This window comes from Podarcis muralis, chromosome 5 (genome assembly GCF_964188315.1).
Source record: "Podarcis muralis chromosome 5, rPodMur119.hap1.1, whole genome shotgun sequence".
Classification (NCBI taxonomy): domain Eukaryota; kingdom Metazoa; phylum Chordata; class Lepidosauria; order Squamata; family Lacertidae; genus Podarcis; species Podarcis muralis.
In genome coordinates, this window is record NC_135659.1 from 101,080,283 (window position 1) to 101,103,932 (window position 23,650).

General features: G+C 53.0%; 2 protein-coding genes across 3 annotated transcripts; one reads left to right on the forward strand and one right to left on the reverse strand.

Moving 5' to 3' along the window:
• The first annotated feature begins 1,134 nt into the window (after positions 1–1,134).
• Positions 1,135–6,817, forward strand: UBE2C (ubiquitin conjugating enzyme E2 C). Its single transcript, XM_028735683.2, has 6 exons — positions 1,135–1,277; positions 1,680–1,707; positions 2,906–2,992; positions 4,525–4,729; positions 5,315–5,374; positions 6,582–6,817. The coding sequence occupies exons 1-6, from the start codon at positions 1,177–1,179 to the stop codon at positions 6,638–6,640; spliced, it is 540 nt and encodes a 179-aa protein (XP_028591516.2). The 5' UTR covers positions 1,135–1,176; the 3' UTR covers positions 6,641–6,817.
• Positions 6,818–8,213: 1,396 nt separating this feature from the next.
• TNNC2 (troponin C2, fast skeletal type) lies at positions 8,214–15,306 on the reverse strand. Of its 2 annotated transcripts, none has more exons than XM_028735685.2 (6): positions 15,179–15,306; positions 13,701–13,752; positions 12,336–12,479; positions 12,122–12,236; positions 9,547–9,683; positions 8,214–8,496 (listed from the first exon to the last, which is right to left on the reverse strand). In XM_028735685.2, the coding sequence occupies exons 1-6, from the start codon at positions 15,179–15,181 to the stop codon at positions 8,465–8,467; spliced, it is 483 nt and encodes a 160-aa protein (XP_028591518.1). In that variant the 5' UTR covers positions 15,182–15,306; the 3' UTR covers positions 8,214–8,464. The 2 variants fall into 2 exon arrangements, with proteins under 2 accessions (XP_028591518.1, XP_028591517.1); XM_028735684.2 differs by having other exon boundaries at positions 15,170–15,293.
• Positions 15,307–23,650: the final 8,344 nt, after the last annotated feature.

Sequence of the window (23,650 nt, forward strand, 5' to 3'; positions counted from 1 at the left end):
TGGATCAATTTGATCTTCTTGCAGTCCATGGGACTCTCAAGAGTCTCCTCCAACACCATAATTCAAAAGCATCAATTCTTCGGTGTTCAGGGAAGTTTTTAATTTATGATATTTTAGTGTTTTTTGGTTTCTATGGAAGCCGCCCAGAGTGGCTGGGGAAACCCAGCCAGATGGGCGGGGTACAAATAATAAATTATTATTCAGTGATCAGCCTTCTTAATGGTCCAGCTCTCACTTCCATACATCACTACTGGGAAAACCATAGCTTTGTCGGCAAGGTGATGTCTCTGCTTTTTAAGATGCTGTCTAGGCCTGTCATTGCCCTTCTCCCAAGAAGCAGGCGCCTTTTAATTTCGTGGCTGCTGTCACCATCTGCAGTGATCATGGAGCCCACGAAAGTAAAATCTCTCACTGCCTCCATTTCTTCCCCTTCTATTTGCCAGGAGGTGATGGGACCAGTGGCCATGATCTTCGTTTTTTGATGTTGAGCTTCAGACCATATTTTGCGCTCTCCTCTTTCACCCTCATGAAAAGGTTCTTTAATTCCTCCTCACTTTCTGCCATCAAGGTTGTGTCATCTGCATATCTGAGGTTGTTGATATTTCTTCCGACAATCTTAATTCCGGCTTGGGAGTCATCCAGCCCAGCCTTTCGCATGATGAATTCTGCATATAAGTTAAATAAGCAGGGAGACAATATACAGCCTTGCCGTACTCCTTTCCCAAGTTTGAACCCATCAGTTGTTCCATATCCAGTTCTAACTGCGAGATAGGCCAGTGCAAGTCTTGAATAAGGGCAGATTGCACACCATGCATTCTAAACACATCACTTCCACAGCTGTAGTTTGTCGAGGGCTCTGTAGCTCCGTGCGAACTACAATTCCCAAGAGTCTTTGGGCGGGGCTCTTTCAATTCCTGGCCGCGGCCCCTTTAAGAACCCCGCCCTCGGCCTCCTTTCTTTCCGAGTCGGACCCGGGCAGCCAATGGGCGGCCTCCCCCCGCCGCGCCCCTCGGCCAATCCCGCCGCGCCCGCCGCCCGTTTCCAGGCCGCCCCCGCGGCGCGCGCGCTCCCATTGGGCGGACCGAAGGCGAGCGCGGCGCTGATTGGCCGCCGCGGCGGAGCTTTGCAACATTCAAACTGGGCCGCTGCTGCCGCCCGGACGCCGCTCAGCCCGCCATGGCCGCCTCGCAGAACACCGACCCCGCCGCCAGCGCCGCCGCCGCCAGGAAGGCCGCCGAGCCCGGCAGCGCCGCCGCCCGGGGCTCCGTCCGGAGCAGGTAGCCGAGAAGCCTGCAGAGCGCCTCGGCGGGGGAAGGGGGTGGGCCGCCGGGCTCCTAGGCGTGTGCAGAGTGCCTCGGCGGCCCCTCCTGTCGGTGACGGAAGGGGGTAGGCCGCTAGGCTTCTGAGCGCGTGTAGAGTGTCTCCTGCTTCTTCTTGTTTGCGGGGGTAAGGGGACTCCTGAGCGCGTGCAGAGTGCCTAGGCGGCCCTTCCTGTCGGTGGGGAAAAGGGGTAGGCCGCCGGGCTCCTGGGCGCGTGCAGAGTGCCTCCGTGCTGCTTCCTATTGGCGGGGGTAGGGGGGCTCCTGGGCGCGTGCAGAGTGCCCCCTGCGGACCTTCTCTTTCCGGACCCCGCCCTGCTGCTGCCGATCTAACCCTCTTTCCCCGTCTCCGCCCCACAGGCTGCAGCAGGAGCTGATGACTTTGATGGTGAGTCGCCCTTTTCCCCCGCAGCCCTTGAGCTGCTGCTCTGCTTCTGGCTGGAGAGGCGGGGGGGGGGGGAAGCTTCCTGCCTTCTGGCCAGGCCAGGATGGATGCCCTTTAAGGGTCCCGGCTGAGTAAGGGGGGGATGGGGTGCCTTGGCTCTGCCAGGGAAGGAGGAAGATCCATCTTGAATGTCTTGAGCAGCCCAGAACAGAGCCAGCGCCCCCGGGGGCTCCTGGGCTGGGGCGTCGCCTTCCATCTATTTCTTTGCTTGCTTCATTAAATTTATACCCCCACTTGAATGTAGCTAAAAACCTCAACGCAGGTTAAGAATTTGAGATGTATGTAATGAACGAAAATGAAAAGTGATTAAAAAAAAAACACAAAAAAAAACCCCTCAGCACAGTATAGGAGAAAGTCAAAAGATCCAACAAAAAATAGTACAGAAATAACAAAAGGTTACAAGAACAATGTGCTGGGGAAAATTGAAACACATCCACTTGTCTAATCAGGCTTGTCTAAACAAGAACTATGTTGTTATTATTATCTGTTGAAATTGTTTGTCACTTTATCTTGCTCAAACCAAACAAAATGCAAAGCCCACATGGATGCAGTAAAACCAGGTGGGAGGGGGGTTAAATAAAAAATATCCCACTCAGGCGCCATAAAGTGTGCAGTGAAGTTCCCCGCCTCATCTCAAGAGGCAGGGAGTTCCAAAGTGTGGGTGCTGCCCTGAAAAACCGAGTTCTTACAAATGCAAAACGGGCAACGTGGGGCGCCTGGGACAGGGCCCAATTCGCAGTCCAAAGTGGTTCAGTGGGCAGATAGGAGGCAAGGCAAACTCCTAGGTAAACTGGCCCCAGGTTGCTGAGGGTTTTGTGGGCTGTAATAATAATAATAAATTTTATACCCTGCCCACCTGGCTGGCTTTCCCCAGCCACTCTGTCCAACAGGACACTAAAAACAGAATAAAACTCCAAACATTCAAAACTTCCCTAAACAGTACTAATGGGGGGGGCAGCTTGTGAGGCTGTGTGCCGCCTGAGGGGGGGCGCCCTGTTGCCCCAGGGGAGGAATGTGGGTCGGCCGGCCGGGGCAGTTTTCCTTCACCCTCCTGGGTGAGGCAACCCAGTGCTTCCAGCAAACCACAAAGCGTCTCCCAGTGCCCCCTTCTGCAGCCACTCTCGCCTGTTTCTCCACACAGATGTCTGGGGATAAAGGGATCTCAGCCTTCCCAGAGTCAGACAACCTCTTCAAGTGGATCGGGACCATTAATGGAGCAACTGGGACGGTGAGTTGGGTCAGGGGGGGAGGAAGCCTTGGGCCTCGGAGGTCAGCCTCATCTACACCGGCAGAAGCAGCAGCAGCAGCAGTTCCCCAGGGTCTGGGGAGGGGGGGGTCTCCCCCATGTGCAGAATCAGACCCAGGGCCTTCCATGCGCAAGGTGCAGCCACCCTGCGGGGTGAGAATTGGGGGGGGGGGTAAGGCAGGGACCCCAAATGAGCCATGCTGCTATCATCCTTTTGTCCTGGGAACAAAAATGTCCATCTGAGGGTCCCGGGTGCTTGGCAATATTCCCAGTGTACTCCAGTGGAGTACAGGGTCAGGTTGAAGGGGCTGGTTTTGACCTTTAAAGCCCTGTGTGGCCTAGGACCCTCGTACCTACGGGACCACCTCTCCTGGTATGCCCCGCGGAGGACCACAAATAACAACACTTTGGAGGTCCCGAGCCTCAAGGAGGTTAGATTGGTCTCAACCAGAGCCAGGGCTTTTTCGGCTGTGGCTCCAATCTGGTGGAACGCTCTGTCACAAGAGACCAGGGCCCTGTGGGATTTGACATCTTTCCGCAGGGCCTGCAAGACAGAGCTGTTCCGCCTGGCCTTTGGTTCGGACTCAGTCTGACCCTTATGTTTCCCTCCCCTTATGGTCTTGATTTTGATTTATGGGCTACTTTTAAAATGAGGCTGCATTTTAAATTGCATTTTAACCTGTCTTTTAAATTGGTCCCCCCCCCTTTTTTTTCCCCTATTATGTTTTTACTGTGATTTTATTGGTGTTAGCTGCCCTGAGCCCAGTTCTGGCCAGGGAGGGTGGGGTATAAATACAATTTTTACTACTACTATTATTATTAATGCAACATGACATCTGTGCACGTGCAAAGTGCATTCTGTTCTGGCCGTGTATTCAGCCCGCACCCTGCAGTTAGAAGGCAGAGACTGAAGTTTAGGCCACTGCCGTCTCTGGCAGAAGCCTTTTGGGTCCTGCCGCTGAGGGCAGAGCAGTTTGGAGATTGCCTAGGAAATGAGGCATATAGGGAAAGTGCTGCCAGGTTCCCCGTGCTTAAGGGGATCTCCAGAAGGCAAGAGGGAATGGCTGCTGCCTGAGCTCAAAGGGGCCCCGAATCTCCTGCAGCGTTCTGTTCTCACAGTGAACAGTTAGAAGCTCACAAACAGTGACGGGAAAGGGTGGGAGCAAGTGGAGTTGGGAATCTTGCCTTGAGGCAGGGGGCAGCGTGGTGCAATGGTTAGTCTGCCAGACTTGAGGCGGGGATATACCAGGGCTTGAATCCCCACTCGGCCATGAAGCTCACACTGAGGACTAGTCACCTGCCTCTCAGCCTAGCCTCCCTCGCAGGTCTGTTGCAGGGATTAAATGAGGAAGGGAAGAACTGTGTACACTCCCTTGAGCTACTTCAGAAAAGGTGAACTATAAATGCAATTATTTCTAATTAGATGGAGTGCAGGGGCTGCGAAATCCCACCCCAGTGTCTGATTTATGCCTCTCTGCTCTTCTCCCAACCTCTGCCGTCCCCTCCCCAAAAAGGTGTATGAGGACCTGAGGTACAAGCTGTCCTTGGAGTTCCCCAGCGGGTACCCTTACAACGCGCCCACCGTCAAATTCCTCACCCCCTGCTACCACCCCAACGTGGACCTGCAGGGGAACATCTGCCTGGACATCCTCAAGGACAAGTGGTCGGCTCTCTACGACGTCCGAACCATCCTGCTCTCCATCCAGAGTCTGCTGGGAGGTGAGTCAGAAGCGCTCTGGGCTGGGGGGCTGCTCCTGCCCTCCAACTCCAGGCCTGGCCTGGGGTCCAGCCAGGCCCCTCCAGCCCCAGTGAAACAACCGGCCCTAGCTTGCCGCTCTACCTGAAGAACTCCTACCCGGTCTTGTCCTGAGAACTCAAGGTGGGCTTGCATGGTCTTTCCTGCATGAAAGCTGTGTTCCAGGCCTCGTTCATTTTTCCTTCCACAGCGGTGCCGAAAACCCAAAACTGATTTAGCCCCGGTTCGTGCATTGCGGGGGGGGGGGGGGTTGGGCTGGATGACCCTTGAGGGTCCCTTCCGGCTTTTCGGTTCTATGAAAACCTGCTTCTGTTCGCCCCCGCGGCCCCTCCTTGGTCCCCCACCCAGAATAATTCCTGGGGCTGTGCTCAAAAGATCTTCCTGGCTGCAACTTTGGCCGTGGGGTCTGGTGGGGGCTTCTGAGCTGGGAAGAGTTCCCTGGCCTGTTTCTGGAGCATAGGGGGTGCAGTTGAAGGACCCCCCCCCCCGGTAGTCTTGGGCCTTTGCCAACCGCAGCCCCCGCCCTGATAGCAAATCTCTCCCCTCAGAGCCAAACGTCGAGAGTCCGCTGAACACGGAAGCTGCAGAGCTTTGGAAGGACCAGGCAGGTGGGTGTCTCGAAATTCAGATTATGCATCAAGGGAGGGAGGCATAGCGATGGAGGGGGGTGCCTTTCTGGATCTCCTCTTCTCTCCTCCCCACATCATGTGAAAAGGATCTAGGAGTCTTGGTTGACCACAAACTTGACATGAGCCAACAGTGTGACGCGGCAGCTAAAAAAGCCAATGCAATTCTGGGCTGCATCAATAGGAGTATAGCATCTAGATCAAGGGAAGTAATAGTGCCACTGTATTCTGCTCTGGTCAGACCTCACCTGGAGTACTGTGTCCAGTTCTGGGCACCACAGTTCAAGAAGGACACTGACAAACTGGAACGTGTCCAGAGGAGGGCAACCAAAATGGTCAAAGGCCTGGAAACGATGCCTTATGAGGAACGGCTAAGGGAGCTGGGCATGTTTAGCCTGGAGAAGAGGAGGTTAAGGGGTGATATGATAGCCATGTTCAGATATATAAAAGGATGTCACATAGAGGAGCGAGAAAGGTTGTTTTCTGCTGCTCCAGAGAAGCGGACACGGAGCAATGGATCCAAACTACAAGAAAGAAGATTCCACCTAAACATTAGGAAGAACTTCCTGACAGTAAGAGCTGTTCGACAGTGGAATTTGCTGCCAAGGAGTGTGGTGGAGTCTCCTTCTCTGGAGGTCTTTAAGCAGAGGCTTGACAACCATATGTCAGGAGTGCTCTGATGGTGTTTCCTGCTTGGCAGGGGGTTGGACTCGATGGCCCTTGTGGTCTCTTCCAACTCTATGATTCTATGATTCACTTTGAGCCCCAGAGGATGCTGCGAGGATCTGTGCCTTGGAGCATGTACAGAGGGCCAGGGGAACGTCCTCTGGAACTTGGAGGTAGAGAACAGGCCAGAGGCACTTGAGACTGGGGCGGTGGAGGGAGTGTCGGGGGCTGTTTGGAGGCCCAAGGAAGCCCCCCACTTGAGTCCTCAACAGAAGTGAGCCGGGGGGGGGGCAGCTATGGAGGAGGACTCAAAGCCACAGCGCCAGATCCTTTGCCCCCACCCCACGGAAATCAGGGTGTGTGGTTGTCTCTTCCTCCAGCCCCCGACATGGCCTTGGGAGGAAGGGGGGGGGGAGTGTCTTGGGGTTTTTTGGGGGGGTGCCATTGCTCAGGATGCAAAAGCCATTCAGAAGCCCCCGCCTCCTTCTCCTGACCTTCGTTTCCGTGTCTCTTCCCTCCGCAGCCTACAAGAAATACCTTCACGAATCATATGCAAAGCATATGAAGAACCAGGATACCTGATGCCCCCCCGCCCCCGCCCCACTCCTGTCTTCCGTCTCCCCCCTGGTGTTGTGTCTGTCTTTGCACCGCTTTCTCTGTGAATGCCACTGTATTATAGACTTGTTTTTAAATTTATTTGGCATTTTGTCCTGTGGATTAATGTATAAATAAACCTGTTTCCTTTTTGGGTTTTTTTTTTCTAAACGGGGGCCTGGTTCCTGCTTCTGCTGCTCACCTGGGGCCCCCTATATTGAAACCCAGAGGTGGGGGGGTCAGCTCAGAGCACCTCTCCCTATGGATGCCGCAAGAGGGGGCTGGCCACTGGGCCGAGGACAGGAGGCACACCTCATTTTACACGTGGGAGCCCGGATGTGGGTTGCTGGCTTGGGGAGGAAGTTTTGTAGGGAGCCAGGAGAGTGGCCTTGGCCAAGATAAAGCGACTAACAAATTTAATAAATAATAATAGGGGCGCGGGTGGCACTGTGGGGTTAAACCAGAAAGCCTAGGACTTGCCGATCAGAAGGTCGGCGGTTCGAATCCCCGCCATGGGGTGAGCTCCCGTTGCTCGGTCCCTGCTCCTGCCAACCTAGCAGTTCAAAAGCACGTCAAAGTGCAAGTAGATAAACAGGTACCACTCCATCGGGAAGGTAAATGGCGTTTCCATGCGCTGCTCTGGTTCGCCAGAAGCGGCTTAGTCCTGCTTGCCACATGACCCGGAAGCTGTACGTCGGCTCCCTTGGCCAGTAAAGCGAGATGAGCGCCGCAACCCCAGAGTCTGCCACGACTGGACCTAATGGTCAGGGGTCCCTTTACCTTTAATAATAATAAATAACAGGGGCTTGCTAAGGGTTCTTGAGACTGCCTAAGAAAAGCCCTGCTGGATCTCCTACTCTTCCTGCCCCCCCCCCCCCGAGTTAGATTATTGTACTTTTCCATGTATAAGACCAGGGGGGTTTTCTTTAAAAATTATGCTAAAAAGTGGGGGTTGTCTTATACATGGAGTCATCTTACCCCCATTTTCTTAAATTTGACTCCCCCAAAGTAGGGGGGGGTGTCTTATACACAGAAAAATACGGCGGTTCCTTTGAGGAGGCTGCCATTCGCTGCCTCTTGCAGCTTTGAATTCCCAGAGCTGGTGAGGGGCTGAGAGAAGACGTCACCGCAATGTCAGATTGGGAAGAACCACCAAGGATCATCCTCTAGCCCAGCGGTTCTCAACCTGTGGGTCCCCAGATGTTGTTGGACTACAACTCCCATCATCCCTGACCACTGGTCCTGTTAGCTAGGGATGGTGGGAATTGTAGTCCCAAAACATCTGGAGGGCCGAGTTTGGGGATGCCTCCTCTAGCCCAGCCCCCTGTCATGAATCCCTGGCCGATGGCCACAACAACTGCTGTCTAAAAACCTCCAATGAAGGTCTGTCTTGTTGGTCCTGAATGTCGCTCCAGTTGGAATGTCGCCCCCCAAGGGCCATCTAGCCCAACCCCTGCAATGTGGGGTGGTGGCACACCCAGAGGCCCCCACCATCTGCTCCCATCAACCTCCCCCCTCCCCACCCCTCTGGATCAGGTCCCCACTGCAGACGATGCTCAGCTCCAGTCCTTTGCTCTTTATTGATGTGTTGAGTGCTATAAACAGAGCATCACAGCCTTGGGGGGTCGGTGGGCACCCCCAAAGCGGAGCCGAAACGAGTCTCTGAGCTGTGTTGGAGCAGCAGGCCGGAACAGGACTGGAGGGGTGGGGGCAGCTCAAGAGGCGAGGCTTGGCGGCTGGAGCAGAGGCAAGAGGGGGCCGGCTTGGTGGCTGGCAGCGGCCCTCAGCTTTGCAGGAATGTATTGAGTCGCTTTACTGCACACCCTCCATCATCTTCAGGAACTCTGCGGGGGGAGACGGAAGACGGGTCAGTCCCAAGGCAGGAGGGGCCAAGGAGCGCGGACTCCACACACCACAGTCCTGAGCAGCAGGATCTCAAGGGGGCAGTATCCTCACCCAGATCGGGGCTGGCTGTGACTCTAAACCCCCCCCCCCCCAGACAAAGGGCTCTGGCCAGGTTGCCAAGAGCCCAGAATCGACAGCTGCCAAAGCCCAGGAAGGAAGAGGGAAGCGTATTTCCATCGAAGCTGGGAATTGATTTACTTGTTTTGATAGATAGATGATTTATTACGATCAGAGACCAGCTTATAAAACACACTTGGGGGTACAATCCCAGAAGGAAAGCAAACATTTAAAACAATGTACAACAATAAATTTATAAATGCGATAAGCATATAGACACTTAAAACTTTTAAGATGAGTTACCACAGACAGATGACCCAGAGTCACCCATGGAACTGAGTTTGGGGATTTTCTTAACGAACTAGTTTGGGTGGGGGGTGGTCTGCGCCTACAAATCTGTACACAGAATCTGGCAATCATCCGGGTTGTCTTATTATCTTTGCCTAACAGAAAAGGGTCCAATTTTTGCTTTTCTGGAAGGTCAGCAAGCCTCACCAGCAGGGATTTACTTGTTTGTATATAAAATTCATCTCCTGCCAACCTAGCAGTTCGAAAGCACGTCCAAGTGCAAGTAGATCAATAGGTACCGCTCCGGCAGGAAGGTAAACGGCGTTTCCGTGCGCTGCTCTGGTTCGCCAGAAGTGACTTAGTCATGCTGGCCACATGACCCAGAAGCTGTACGCCGGCTCCCTCGGCCAATAAAGCGAGATGAGCGCCGCAACCCCAGAGTCGGTCACAACTGGACCTAATGGTCAGGGGTCCCTTTACCTTTTATATAAAATTCATATTCTGCTTGAGCGGGGAGTCTGTGTGTGCCTTGAGGGCCCTGCCCAGTAAGGCAGGGAGCCTGTGGGGCTGGTGGAAGGGTCACAGAGCTGGCCGGACACCCCCACCCTCTCCAGCTCCAAAGAAAGGCTGGCTGACCCACTCACCGTCAAAGTCGATCCGGCCATCGTTGTTTTTGTCGCCGTCCTTCATGAGCTCCTCGATCTCTTCTCCAGTGACAGACTCTCCGGATAACTGGAAGATCTCGACCAGCTCCTCTGCATCCAGGAAGCCATCGCCATTCCTGTTTGGGGGGGGGGGGGAGAAGCGTTGAAGGAGGCAGCCCTGATCTCCTCCTGATCTAAACCCCTCACTGCAGTCTGATCAGAGCCAGGTGTGGGCATCCCAGTTTAAGAAGGCTATCGAGGGGCTGGAACGGGGGCAGGCGACCCGCTGGGTCCCTTCCAACTCTATGGGAACAGCTGTGGGGTTTCTGCGAGCAAGCGTTGTCTTCTCCTAAGGGGGGTTATGGCTTCTCTGCTCTCCAATCCTTAAAGTTGGGAAGACCAGAGAAGTACTTTGAAAGGCAAGAAAGAGTCCCTAGGTGTTTCTTGCCAGGGACGAAAGAAGAAGAAGAAGAATGGAGGATGAAATTAATGGACTATGCAGAACTAGATAAACTAACAGGAAGGATTCGAAATCGGCGGGACCAGAAATTCACAGAAGACTGGCGTAAATTTACAGACCATTTGAAAAGTAATTGTGATGATCAGACTACGTTTGTAGGTTTGCAAGAAGTTTTGTGAGGTGAATTATTGGCACTATTGCACAAATGGATAAAAGGGAGGATGGTTAATTAAGATAATTAAAGGCAATATGAATTTAAAAAATGCATAAGAGGTGGTCAAAACGGTGGATCATCAGAGGTGCTGATGGAAGTCCAAAAAAAGATTGTATAAGTGGTGAAGTTTTGTGGTATGCATTATAATTTATATGTTAAAATTAATAAAAATTATGTAAAAAGAAAGAAACCGTCCCTAGCAGAGCACCTCCTGCAGATCTTAAAATGCAGCCAGCTTGGAGTGGGAAGAGGTGTTCCTTCAGCCTTGACGCCCTAAAACGGGCCCAGAAGACAAGAAGCAATGGGTGCAATTGTTCTCAGATATTCTCCCTGCCAGGAAGTCTCCTGCAGAGAGCATTGCAAGAGCCGGCCCTGAAGTAGCAGAGCAAAGATCACTGGAGCCAAGCTGTCTCTCCAGGAGTGGCCAAGGGTGGCACAGTGGTGCAGAGGCCACCTGCCAAAGGCGATTCAAGGAGCACCCCCAAGCTATGCTCCTGCTCCTTTGAGGGCAGTGCCACCCTGTTTAGAACAAGATGCCCACCAGCGCCCGGATCGGAGGGCCGATCACCCACAGAGCCTCCATCTTGTCTGGATTCAGCTGGTTTGTTGGCTGCACAACCGGCATGTGGGGTGGAACCGGGCAGGTGCCCCCTGCCCCACTTCTCTGGATGGAACCAACGTGTGTGTTTTGGATGGGTTGGCCTGTGGCAGACTGGTGGTGAGGGAAGGCTCCCCACTGGCGTGCCAGGATGAGACTGCATGTGACCTTCTGATTCCACACAAGCACCCCAGGGTTGGTGACCCCCAACTCTTCCTTCCCCTCCAAGCCTGGCACCAGCTGGGCAGCGACCAAGCAGTGAAGGGAGATGGTGTCTGGGCAGCCAGGATCGCTGGGTCCCCTGAGGTTCCGGGGGCCCCTTCTGCGCCTTTCACACTTAGCTCAGCCCAGTCCTCTGCCTTTGCAGGGGCAGGAGGAGCCCCTACCCTTTGTGCCCGGCATTCGCCTAGTCAGGCTCCTCCTTCCTCAAAAGCTGCCAGTGTTTGCCGGGAGGTGAAAAAGGAGACCGGACAGAATTAGCCTCCAGGTAACAGGAGAAGAGGCAGCTTCTGTGACAACTGCAGCTCACTCTCTGTTTGGGCTCTGGGTGCGAAAGCCAGCTTTGGGAAGAGCTGCAGGTGGGGAAATCTCAGCTCTGTGGTGCCCCAGCTTGGATGGTTGGAGGAGGTAATATTCTCCTTTATCTAAATGCAGGCGAGGACAACAAAGGGTGGCCCACCCCTTCCTGGCTTGCAATCCTGACCCAGGGAACTCTCCTAGTCTAATCCACATCAACAGACCCAGAGTCCCACAGGCAGAACTTATATACTGACTGCATCTGTAGTCCACCTTTCTCCTCCAAGGAGCTCCAGGTGGCCTACGTTGTTCTGCTCTTCACCCCACAACAACCCTGTGAGGTAGGTCAGGCTGAGAGGCAGCGACGGGTCACACCCAGGGAGCTTTACAGCGGAGTGGAGGGAGGATTTGAACCCTGGTCTCCCAGGTCCTCATCCGACACTCCAACCACTATACCACACCACATTTGTTTTGACAATAAGGGTCGTTTGACGGTGGAGCGGACTCTCCTTCGCTGGAGGCTTTTGTGCAGAGGTCAGGTGTTCACCTGCCAGGGATGCCTTGGCTGCGATTCCTGCGCTGCAGGGGGTTGGACTAGAGGGCCTTTGGGGGTCCCTTCCAGTTCTGTAGTTCTGTGACTCAATGCCAGTCCAGCTGCCATAAGGAGCTTTGAATGGGAGTCTTGGCGGAGCATAAGTATCTCTGTGTGTGACCTGAACATTGCCCCAGCTGTTCAGGCCCTTCTCCAGGCAGGGGGGGCTTCTGCTGCCCCCCATCTCAGCCTCACCTGTCAAAGATGCGGAAGCACTCGGCCAGCTCCTCCTCACTTTTTCCCTTGGCATCCTCTTTCATCTGGCGCACCATCATGACCAAGAACTCCTCAAAGTCGATGGTTCCGCTGCCTGCAGGGAGGGTCCCCGGGAGAAGGGTCAGGGCTGCCCCCTCCGGCCCCCCCTCAGCCTCCCTTCACCCCCCCCTCCTCAGATGCAGCCCCTCCTCACCATCCTCATCCACCTCCTCTATGATGGCGTCCAGCTCCTCTTTGGTGGGCGTCTGCCCCAGCATCCTCATGACGGTGCCCAACTCCTTGGTGCTGATGTCGCCGCCACCGTCCGCGTCAAACATGTCAAAGGCGGCTTTGAACTCTGCAGGGGGGAGAGAGAGCGGGGGGGGGGGTTAGGGGGTGAGCCTGGCAGGAACCAGAGCATGGTTTGGGCCAACATCCAAGTCAGCTCGGAGGTTTCCCAGATCATGCAAGCTCCGAGTGGCAGGGGTTGGGCTGGATGACCACTAGGGGTCCCTTCTGGCTACAGTTCTAACTGTTTTCATTCTGTCTAAAGGGCCAAAGGAGGGAATGGGCTTTCCAATGGGCTAAAAAGGATCGTAGAAAAACCATCTGCCCGCAACGCAGACCCCTCTGCTTTTTAGCCGAAAGGTGTCATTCTATGGAAAACCTCATGGAGCTTCTGCAGGTGGGATCAGCTCCTTTGGTGGGGGAGGACCCCAAAACAACAACCCCCCCCCCATGCATGCATGCACACAATCCCTGCTCTGCTCAGGCAGAGAATGGAACAGAGAAGAGCAACCCCTCCCCAAGTGATAATGCTTCAAACCTCACACAACCCACATGCAGAGGTAGCAGGGAGTCCTTGGCCAGAGGAGGTCTAGGGTGGGGCAAACTGCTAAGCACAAGGTCAGAACTGCAGGGGGCAGCAAGCCCACACTTAGGGGTAGCAACAACTGCCTCTCAGCCCTGGACCACCCTGATTCCAATTATTCCCCTTCTGTGTGTGCAGCTGGAGATTCAGGAGCCACCCAAATGAGAGGAAGACGGTTGCTTGGTCGCAATTTAGGGGTCCATTTTGGAGGGGCTTGGCAATATTTTGGGTGCTAGAAGAGGGGGTGCCTCCCCCTCTCCCCCACCCATCATAGGATCTGTTAATCCTCTGAGCCTCCAAAGCCACTTGTGGAATGGCTGGGCATGGTTATTAATTCTTACTAGTCTTACATATATATCCAACCTTCCCCCCCTCCAAATAGCTCAAGAGGGTATAAATGGCTTCGCCTCCCACTTTTATCCCTGTGAGGTAGGTCAAGCCGAGAGGCAGTGACCCAAGGCCACACCCAGAGAGCTTCATGGCTGCGTAGGGAGTTGTACCAGGTCTCTTCCAGGTCCTCGTCCAACGCACTAACCACTATACCACACTGTCTCTCAGGGTGCCAGCAAATAAAGTACTAGTTTATGACGTTTTGTGGTTACCCCGCCTTCCTCCCTAGTTGGCCCACTTCCAACACAGCCACTTTGCCCCTCGGCCGAGTCAGGGTGCCCGCTGTGCCCGCGCCGCCCAGGATGCCCCTCAACTCACCCGCGATCATTTCCTCAGTGAGGAAGGACCGGGCTTCCGCCTGCTGGTCCGTCTGCAAGGCAAGGGGAGGAAGTCACCAAGGGAGCAGAGTCCGGCCCAGCCGGGGCCATGCCCAGGGATGCCCTCCCCACTCCTGGCTACCTGCAGTCCACTCTGCCATTGCCGCTGCTGCTGCCAACTCCTCCTCAGTTGTTTGCTTCTCTCCCGATACTTTCTTTCCCCAGCCCACAAATAAGCCCCTTCTCTGGGCATCACCAGAAAGGTGACTGCCAGCCACTGGTGCACCAACCCAACCTTGGGCTTGGCTTGCTCCGCCTGGCATTCTGCAGGTGGTGCAGCAGAAGGGGGTTCATGGCACCCAACCCTCTGCGGCCGGGCTTGCTAGTGCCAGGCGCTCGCGGCAGGGGGCAGGAGGAGTGCTGGGATTCCCGTTGTGGCTCCTGCATTGCAGCGGGGTTGGAGTAGATGACCCCGGGGGGTCCCTTCCGATTCCGTAAGAGCATCCCTTGCTCTCGAGAGGCTGGGTGGCACATCTCCACAAAGGCAGTTGCTTCTTGAGCTGCCCCATGGAAGGCCGTTTGCAGTGCCAAGGTCCCAGTGCCCCCTGGCAGAGGCAGCCAGCTTTGGCCCCAAGTTGCGCTGCAGCCTCAGGCTCCTTTGGACTTTGCCAGGATTCCTGGGTCCTGAGAGAGGGACCTCCCGGTGGCTGGCCAGAGGAGAGGATGGTGCTCCTTGACCGCCGGATGCTATTCTTAGCAGCGCCCACCGGCTGCCTCCTTCTAGGGTGCTCAGCAGGCCGCCAGCCAGCTGCTCCAGCACCTGTCGGCTGGCGGATTGGGTTACTCCTTCGAGCCGGGTCTTGCAGCTCAGCGGCCGGCGGGCAGGCAGGGTTCCCGGCCGGTTCTCATGACCGGCGGCTTGGCTTTCTCCACGGCCATCCGGCTCCATCCTTCGTGTCCTTGGCCAGGCTTGGCGAGGGGTGCAGTGCCCCCCAGGGCAGCCCACCACCCGCCCAGATCCAAGCAGATTCCGTATTTGCCCCCATCTCTCTTCCAGCAAAAACCGCCCCCCCCCAACACCCCCAGCCACGGTTGACCTCTCCGCCCTCCCTCTCCACGGGGGCAGTAATAAAGAAGACCCCATCTCTGCCCCCAGCCTTTTGCCTTGCCCCCGCCCTGCCCCCCCCCCCAGTCTCCCCTGCAGCCTCAGCCAAAGGGCCACTCCTGCCCTTCGGCCCCACACAGGGCAGCTCCGCCGGGAGCCGTGCTTGTGTCCTGGCCACGTCTCCCGCCACGGTCTGTGCTGGTCCTGGGCCCCGGCGCCGGCCTGTCCCATCGGACGCGCGAACAACCAGTCCATCTCACCACCTGTGCACGATCCGCGGCCCGGTCCGGCATCCCGGGAGGAGATGTGTCTCCCACCGTCCTGGGCGCCGCCGTCAAAAATGGGCACACGTGCCCATGTCTTACCATGCTTACCATGTTGGCAGGAAAGACCCCACAGCAACCCACAGAGAGAAAGAGACCCGGCGCGTCCGCTCCACTCCACTCCCTGGCGGACGACGGAAGAAAGCTTGTCCGCGGCTCCTGGCAGGGCCATTTGTACTCTGCCCGCTGGGCGGGGCCCTTCCCAGGCCCTCGGCATTGGACGCTGCCGGGAGGCGGGTCTCTGGAGAGCCAATCGCCTCCCTCCCTGCCTGCTCATTGGCCAGCAGGGCATTTTAGCCAAATTTAGCCAAGCCACTCCTGGCTGCGTCCGTCCTCAGCAGCAGGGAAGGCAAGAGGAGGAGGCGGGGAGGGTCTGGGTGCCCTGGGGAGAGAAACCCAACACCTCCCCGAGAGAAGGATAAGGAGCTGGAGGCAGGCTGCCCACAGACTGTACATGCCCGTCCGCTGAGCACACCTGCCCCAGGCCAGCAGGGGGTTAAAAATAGCAGGGACAAAGCCGTGGGTGTCCTCCTCCTTCTCCAGACACAAGCATCCCATATATTGAGGATGGAGGGAGGGCTGGGAAGTCTTGAAACACAGCCTGCTCTCTTGAGTATCCTTCTGGCCCATCCGAGTGGAGGAATGGCCTGTTCTGGGAGTGGGGCTCCCCTCCCACCCCTCCCAGGTCAGCCTAGGCTGAGGGCTGGGGGCACCCTTCTTCTTCTGCTAAGCTGCTGGGCACCCAAGCAGGGGAGGCCCCCCTACTGTTTATAAAGGGATCCAGTTTCCGCCACGGCTCTGAGGGAAGTCGTGTGTGAAATAGGACAAGGCGAAGGCCGGAGAGCAAGGAATCTGCTGGACCCTTTCTCTCTCCTTCCCAAACTTCCCAGCCTCAGTCCATGGAAAGCCACTGACCACAAGACACATCAGAAGAGCCAGAGGCCCACCTAGTCCAGCATCCTGTTAAGGGTGGCTATTATGGGATCCAAGCCCAAGAGCCCTCTCCCCTCCTGTGGCTTCCAGCAATAGGGATCCTCTTTTAAAGCCATCCAGCTTGGTGGTCCCCACTGCCTCCTGCAGGAGGGAGTTCCACAGTTTAATTTCCGTGCTGCATGAAGAAGCCCTTCCTTTCATCTGCCCAACATTCAGCTTCATGGGAGAGAAGGAGAAAAGCTTTCCTCCGCCCCATTTCTCCAGGCTGTGCATCATGTTATACACTTCTCTGACGTCGCCAGAGACCCATGTTGTGGAACGGTCCTCTCCTGACGGAAGGGAGCAGCTGGCTGCCTCGTCCGCTTCCCCTATTAATAGACATTCCTAAGGAAAGCTGCTGAGGAGGCCAGCAGAGCAGCTTCCTAAATAAGGCAGAGAAGTAGCGGGGGGGGGGGTCTAGTCTCTCCCCCCCCACCAAATACACCTTGAACCCTCACCGGATTGCCAGATTGAAGGCACAACAAAGGAACCTGGCAGAGCTGCAGGGTTCTGGCCCCAGAGGGGATTTGCTTGTTGGCTTCTTGGAAAGGCGTTTAAAAAGTTTTCAGGACTGTCAGGCCTTGTGTTCTGGAAAAGCCACCTCCCCCCCCCCCCAGCTCCTGCCATGTGCCCCAGAACAGCCCCTCACATTGCAGGGGGCTCAAGTGTCAAAGCACTGGCAACTTCCCCATGTGGCTCCTCCAGAAAGTTTGCTTAAGAAAATTCACAGGAGGAAAGTTTGCCATCCTCTCCTCCGCCTCGAAGGCACCTGGGACGACCGAAAGCCTCTCCGGAAGGGCATAGAATAGTAGAGTCGGAAGGGGCCCCAAGGATCATCCAGCCTGACCCTCTGCAATGCAGGGGTCACTGCTAAAGAATGCCTGGTGGATGGCCATCCCACCTCTGCTTAAAAGCCTCAAGTGAAGGCTTGGTTCCTGAATCTCAGGGGGTTGGGCTAGATGACCCTTGGGTCCCTTCCAGCTCTACAATTCTATGATTCTAGGCAGGAGGGCCCACCACCACCTTCTGAGAAATCTGAGGGCTCCCTTGGACAAAAAACAAGGACACCAGCCAGGAATACCACAGCAAAACAGCAGCCAGTAGCCTTGGTCTTGATTGAAGACTGTCGTGACAGGACTCCCACCTGCCACAAGGTGGAAGGAGATGGAGGCCCAGAACAAAAGAGACCTCAAACTTTTATTAGCTGCTCATCCCCATGTTACACCCCCCCCCCCCCAGACTACATCACTCATACATCATGGTTACATCATGAAAGGGGAGGTCTGGTGGCAGGAATCTGAGCATCCTGGACCCTGCCCCATGGTCCCCCTTGCCCTCCACCAAACACCCATCAAGTGAAACAATAGAGACATTTACATTTCCTTGCCGACAAAGGTCCGTTTAGTTAAAGCTCTGGTTTTCCCAGTAGTGATGTATGGAAGTGAGAGCTGGACCATAAAGAAGGCTGATCGCCGAAGAATTGATGCTTTTGGATTATGGTGTTGGAGGAGACTCTTGAGAGTCCCATGGACTGCAAGAAGATCAGACCTCTGCATTCTGAAGGAAATCAGCCCTGAGTGCTCACTGGAAGGACAGATCCTGAAGCTGAGGCTCCAAGACTTTGGCCTCCTCATGAGAAGAGAAGACTCCCTGGAAAAGACCCTGATGTTGGGAAAGATGGAGGGCACAAGGAGAAGGGGACGACAGAGGACAAGATGGTTGGACAGTGTTCTTGAAGCTACCAGCATGAGTCTGACCAAACTGCGGGAGGCAGTGGAAGACAGGAGTGCCTGGCGTGCTCTGGTCCAGGGGGTCACAAAGAGTTGGACACAACTAAACAACAACATTTCCCAGCCAAGTTAATCACACCCTTTTGTCTCCATCTGGGTCTGTTCTTTCTGGCATGGCTCCCTGTCTGGCCCTCGGGTCTCAGGAGGCCAGGGATGATCCCTCAGGCAGAGGGGCTGCTGAGTAGCTGAGCTCACAGGTCTATAGGAATTTCTGAAGTTTTCCCAGTGAGCCAGTACAGAGATACATTTATCAGTGAATTCTTACATTTGGTATTGTGCAGCAGAGCCCTTTGAATAGATAGGAAGAAACTGTGATGAAGTGTTTTGTGGGGACAAATAACAAAAGTCACAAAAGTCACAAAAGTGCTGGTTTTGGTAGTGGGCTGCATGTGCATGATATCTGCTGGAGGAGCAAACCTCCCCCCAACCTATACATAAATTCCTGCAACATGAGGGAGTCTGTTCCACTATCAAATAACTCTTGGGTCCTCCCGGACACAGTGGCTTTGGGGGCTGGGAGAAGGCGAACTCTTCTTCCTTAGCTTAACCGATATTAGGATGCAGGCCAAGCATATTTCTGAGTGCAGCATGCCTACAGGAGAGGAAGAGAGGTCAATCCATAGTGTGGGGCTGTTGGGACGGATTCTGCCAGGGACCCACCCATCCTGCTGCCTGACAGTCTTCCTTCCTTGGCCAAGGCATCAAGGCCGAGCCACACTGACTGGCGGTCACTCTGGAGATGGCTGGGCTCCTAGAGCCACAGGGTTGAAAGGGACCCCCAAGAGTAATCTAGTCTGAACCCAAGAACTTTTGCAGGGAAAGGCAGTACTCCACGGCTGAGTTCCAGCCCCTCCCAAGAGGCTGAGGCCCCTTTGGGCAATTGTCATTCAAGACAGACAGCTCAGCAGTTCCCAAACTTGGTTCCAGAAACTCATCCCCAATGCCCCCTACCCTATAAAAACATGATTCAGAATAGGGGTTTGCACAACCCACCAGGCAATAACACAAGGAAATTCAAAACGCGAACAATTAATTGTACTTTTATTCAAAATCTAGTTACATTGGACAACAATTAGAAATGGATGAAATGGAAATTTAAGAAGATGTGACATTAGGGGGAAGAGATGGACATGTTTGCAACAGGAGTGGGAAACCTGATATTAAGAAACTATTAAATTAAAGTAATTCAGATGGATTTGTAATAATTCGGAAAACTAATAAAAAGAATATAAAAAACAAAATTCAGTTTAAATGATTTAGTTTAATTAATGCAGCAAAATGGATCAGTTTGGTCCAGTGAGATCAGCTATTCAAGGTCTGAATAACCTCCTGCGCCCCTTGACCTTCAGCTCCCCTCTAGGACATCTCAGTGAGCCAGAGGGAACCAGCTGGGGGAAGGCAGGTGTAGAAACATCTGTATGGTCCAATTGGGTAGGACATCCAAATGCCCCATCCTAATCCTTGCCTTGCAAACAGTTTGCAGGGCTGACCAGCTCAACCTTGGGCTGGTGGGTTCCCAGATGGCAACCTGACCTCCCAGGCCCCGTCCCCATTCACACAACCACATCCCAACCTGGGTTAGAAGTCTTTCCTCTTTGGCGCCAAGATGGCAATGGAGTGAGCAGCGGCTGCAGGGGGCCTTCCTGGGCAAGGACTGGTCCAGGTTGCTGACCTTCCACACACCAGTGAGATGTCCGCCCTGCTGATAGCAAAAATGTATAAAACCGGGTCAAACATATGTTGGAAATGTAAAGAAAAAGAAGGGACTTTTCATCACATGTGGTGGGAAGGTAGAGAAGTTAAAAAAATTGGGAAATGATATACAATGAATTGAAAAAAATGTTTAAAATGACATTTGTTAAAAAAGCAGAAGTATTTTTGTTAGGGATTGTAGGACAAGACCTGCCAAGAAAAACAAAGAATTTATTTATCTATGCAACAACAGCAACAAGAGTCTTGATAGCACAAGGATGGAAGAATGGGGAAATCCCAGCGAAAGAAGAGTGGCAAGAAAAACTGATGAGCTCTGCAGAGTTGGCTAAATTGACATATAAATTGCAGGACAAGGACAACTGTGACTTTAAGGAAGAATGGGAACTTTTTACAAATTATCCAAAAAACCCCACACAAAACGAACTGGACTCCTTGGCAGGTTTTGAATAAACATTCACAAATTTATTGGTTGATTACATGATAGATAAGGTAAGGATATGTATAACTTTATAACATGCAGAGAATAATGTGTGCAGAGAAATCAGAGAGAGGAGCTGAGGTGGGGGAGAGGAGGGAGAGAGGGATTGAAGGGGGTGGGGGAAAGGGGGGGGAAATAACATGTGATAATATGGTTTGAATTTGTTATGTTGAAATTGTTTAATAAAAATATATTTTTAAAAAGAGATGTCTGCCCTGCAATGGTCTCCCTTTTGCACCCATGGAACTGAGCCTGCAGCCGTCACCACTTGGCAGCTAGTGGGTTCGAAGAAGCATCCTGGCCACAGGGATGAGTTTTCTGTGGATTCCCGGTGCCTCTGCAACATCTGCTTATGAATCCACAAGCAGAGCATCGGTGAAGGCACTCCCAGAAGCAGGCGCCACGCTTGCAAATCCCCAGCATCGGATTCCCCAAGGAGTGGGGGCCAGATGGAACCTCCATGTCCAGCAGCAGTCTATCTCTACATGCCAGTTGCTGCTGCAGAGAAACAGGAGAAAGGCCTCCTTTGGGGGCTTCCTGGAGGCATCTGGGTGGTCCCCATTTGAAAGAAGAGGCTGGAATTGGCAAACTTAACTCTGAAAATTACAGAAGAGGTAGGCTTGCAGGAGGAGTGGAAACCTTTTGTTGAATAATTAGATAATTTTTTTTTAAAAAGGGGGGAGGCTGTGCTGGGCCCTGCAGGGCTCTTCTGGGGGTTGTAACTGCATTCCAAGGATACTCTCTCTCACTCAGTTTGCATGTCTCAAAGTGACTTACAACACAGGCTCAGCACTAAAACCAGTCGCCACGAACAGGAAATAAAACGCTTAAAAACACACCCATGCAAACAGAAGAAACAGAGGCCAGATATAAAAGAACACCAGTGGAAGCTGGCTAAACATGAAAGCTCGGGGGCATCCACGTCAGGGCTAACCCAGGCCTCATCCTGCAAACCCGTGCAAAGAGGTCTGTGTCCACAGTGAAACAGGATCCAAACAGTGACACCTCAGCAAAGCTACATCAGAGACAAAAGCAGGCGCAGAACCACTTCTGGCCCAAAAGGCCCAAAGTCACAGGCAGAACAGGTGTCACACTTGCTATCCAGTCTAAAACCTCGTCTTCTTACTATTAGGTTCCCAGAACCAATTCACTATTTCATTTTCCAGCATCCTGTAGTGCATAGAGCAATTTCCTGCAGAAATTCGCAGAAGTAATATGACTAAAAGCAAAAGCAAAACGGAAAGGAGCTTTGTGCAGAAGGAAGGTAGCGCTCCCAGAATAGTCAGGGTGCTAAAAAAAATGGAAGCAAGAAGAATTGCCAACGAAAGAAGGATGGCAAATGAAATTAATGGGCTATGCAGAATTAGATAAATTAACAGGAAGGATCTGAAACCTGCGGGATCAGAGGTTCTTAGAGGACTGGAGTAAATATTTGAACTATTTGAAAAGCAATTGTGATAAACAGATTACGCTAGTAGGACTGCAAGAAGTTCTGTAAGGAGGACTTTGTGAAATATTGCAAGAAAGACTTTGAAAAGAATGATTAGTTAAGGACAATTAAAAGTAATAGAGAAATTAAGAAATGCAGAACCAGTGATAAAGAACGGAAAATCTTCAGAGTTTGTTGACGGAAGTCTTCTTGGTTCCACTTTTGTGTCAATAATATTCTTGCTGCTGTTGTTGCATATAAAAACAATTTACAATCCTGTCTGTTAATATCCTCCCCTACAATGCCAGAATAGTCAGGGTGCTCAGGACTGCAGCCCAGTACCTAGAAGCAGCTCCTTGGTTGATGACTCCCTCCAGGCAGGGACAGGGGCAGCTGCACACGAACGCTTGGTCTGAGCATCCGACAGACTCAGGCTGATACGAAGGGCCCTCTGTCAAGAACAGGGATACAGCCCCTTGCCCTAGAGAAGGTACGTATTTTTCGCTCTATAAGACTCACTTTTTCCCTCCTAAAAAGTGAGGGGAGATGTGTGTGCCACTTATGGAGCGAATGCAGGCTGCGCAGCTATCCCAGAAGCCAGAACAGCAAGAGGGATTGCTGCTTTCACTGCGCAGCGATCCCTCATGCTGTTCTGGCTTCTGAGATTCAGAATATTTTTTTTCTTGTTTTCCTCCTCCAAAAACTAGGTGCGTCTTATGGTCTGGTGCGTCTTATAGAGTGAAAAATATGTTATTCCTTGCATTCAGAAGGACAGTCTTGCTTCAGCAATCTGGTTTTCCCACCATCACCTTTACCTCCACAACCTACAGGGAGACCCAACTGCCAAAGCCTCAAGGCCAAGGAAGCACACACACAGCTAGGGGGAAAGTACAGTGGTGCCTCGCAAGACGAAATTAATTCGTTCCGCAAGTTTTGTCATCTTGCGATTTTTTTCGTCTTGCGAAGCACGGTGTCGGGAAAGTTTTGGAAAAGCTTCAAAAAGTCTTTAAAAACCTCAAAAAAGGCTACCACACCGCCTTCTATGAGTTGCTCCTAAAAGTCAAGTCACAACTGTATTAACGGTGTTAAGAAAAAGGAAACAAACTTGCAAGACATTTCCGTCTTGCAAAGCAAGCCCATAGGGAAAATCGTCTTGCGAAGCAGCTCAAAAAACAAAAAACCCTTTCGTCTAGCGAGGCATTCGTCTTGCGAGGCATTCGTCTTGCAAGGTACCACTGTATTTTTATTTCCTTAAAGCATCAGTTCAGGGTTATTTGGGGTTTGAGAGAACGTTGTTAGCAATATGCAGATGACACTCAGCTCGACTTCTCCATCCACTAGGTATTTGGCTGATTAACATGTCATGGCCTTTAAAATGTGTTTGTGGGGTCATTCGTTTGTTTTCGTTTTATTATGTATTTTGTCTTCTCATTTTTAAATATTTTTTTCTGTTGTGAACCACCCTGGGATCTTTGGATAAAGGGTAGAATGGGCATAGCCAGGCTTTTGGTTCAGGGGGCGGGGCAGGACTTTAGTTAGGGTCGGGCAGAACTAATGTGATCAGTCAGTTAGTGAAGCTTTTATATTGTTTTACTTAATTGGGGGGGGCAGCTACCCCACCTGCCCCCCTTGGCTATGCCCATGAAGGGTGGTATGCAAATCTAATAAATAATAATAATAATAGTAACCCAAGCCTCTATGGGAGTATATTGTATTTAAAAATGGGGTATCAGAGTTGTTTTTTGTTTGTTTGTTTTTTAAGGGACGTGGGTAGCGCTGAGGGTTAAACCACAGAGCCTAGGGCTTGCCGATCAGAAGGTCGGCGGTTCAAATCCCCACAACGGGGTGAGCTCCCGTTGCTCGGTCCCTGCTCCTGCCCACCTAGCAGTTCAAAAGCACATCAGTGCAAGTAGATAAATAGGTACCGCTCCGGTGGGAAGGTAAACGGCGTTTCCATGCGCTGCTCTGGTTCGACAGAAGCGGCTTAGTCCTGCTGGCCACATGACCCGGAAGCTGTACGCTGGCTCCCTCGGCCGATAAAGCGAGATGAGTGCTGCAACCCCAGAGTCGGCCACGACTGGACCTAATGGTCAGGGGTCCCTTTACCTTTACCTTATCAGAGTTTTTAGGGGGCTAACCAG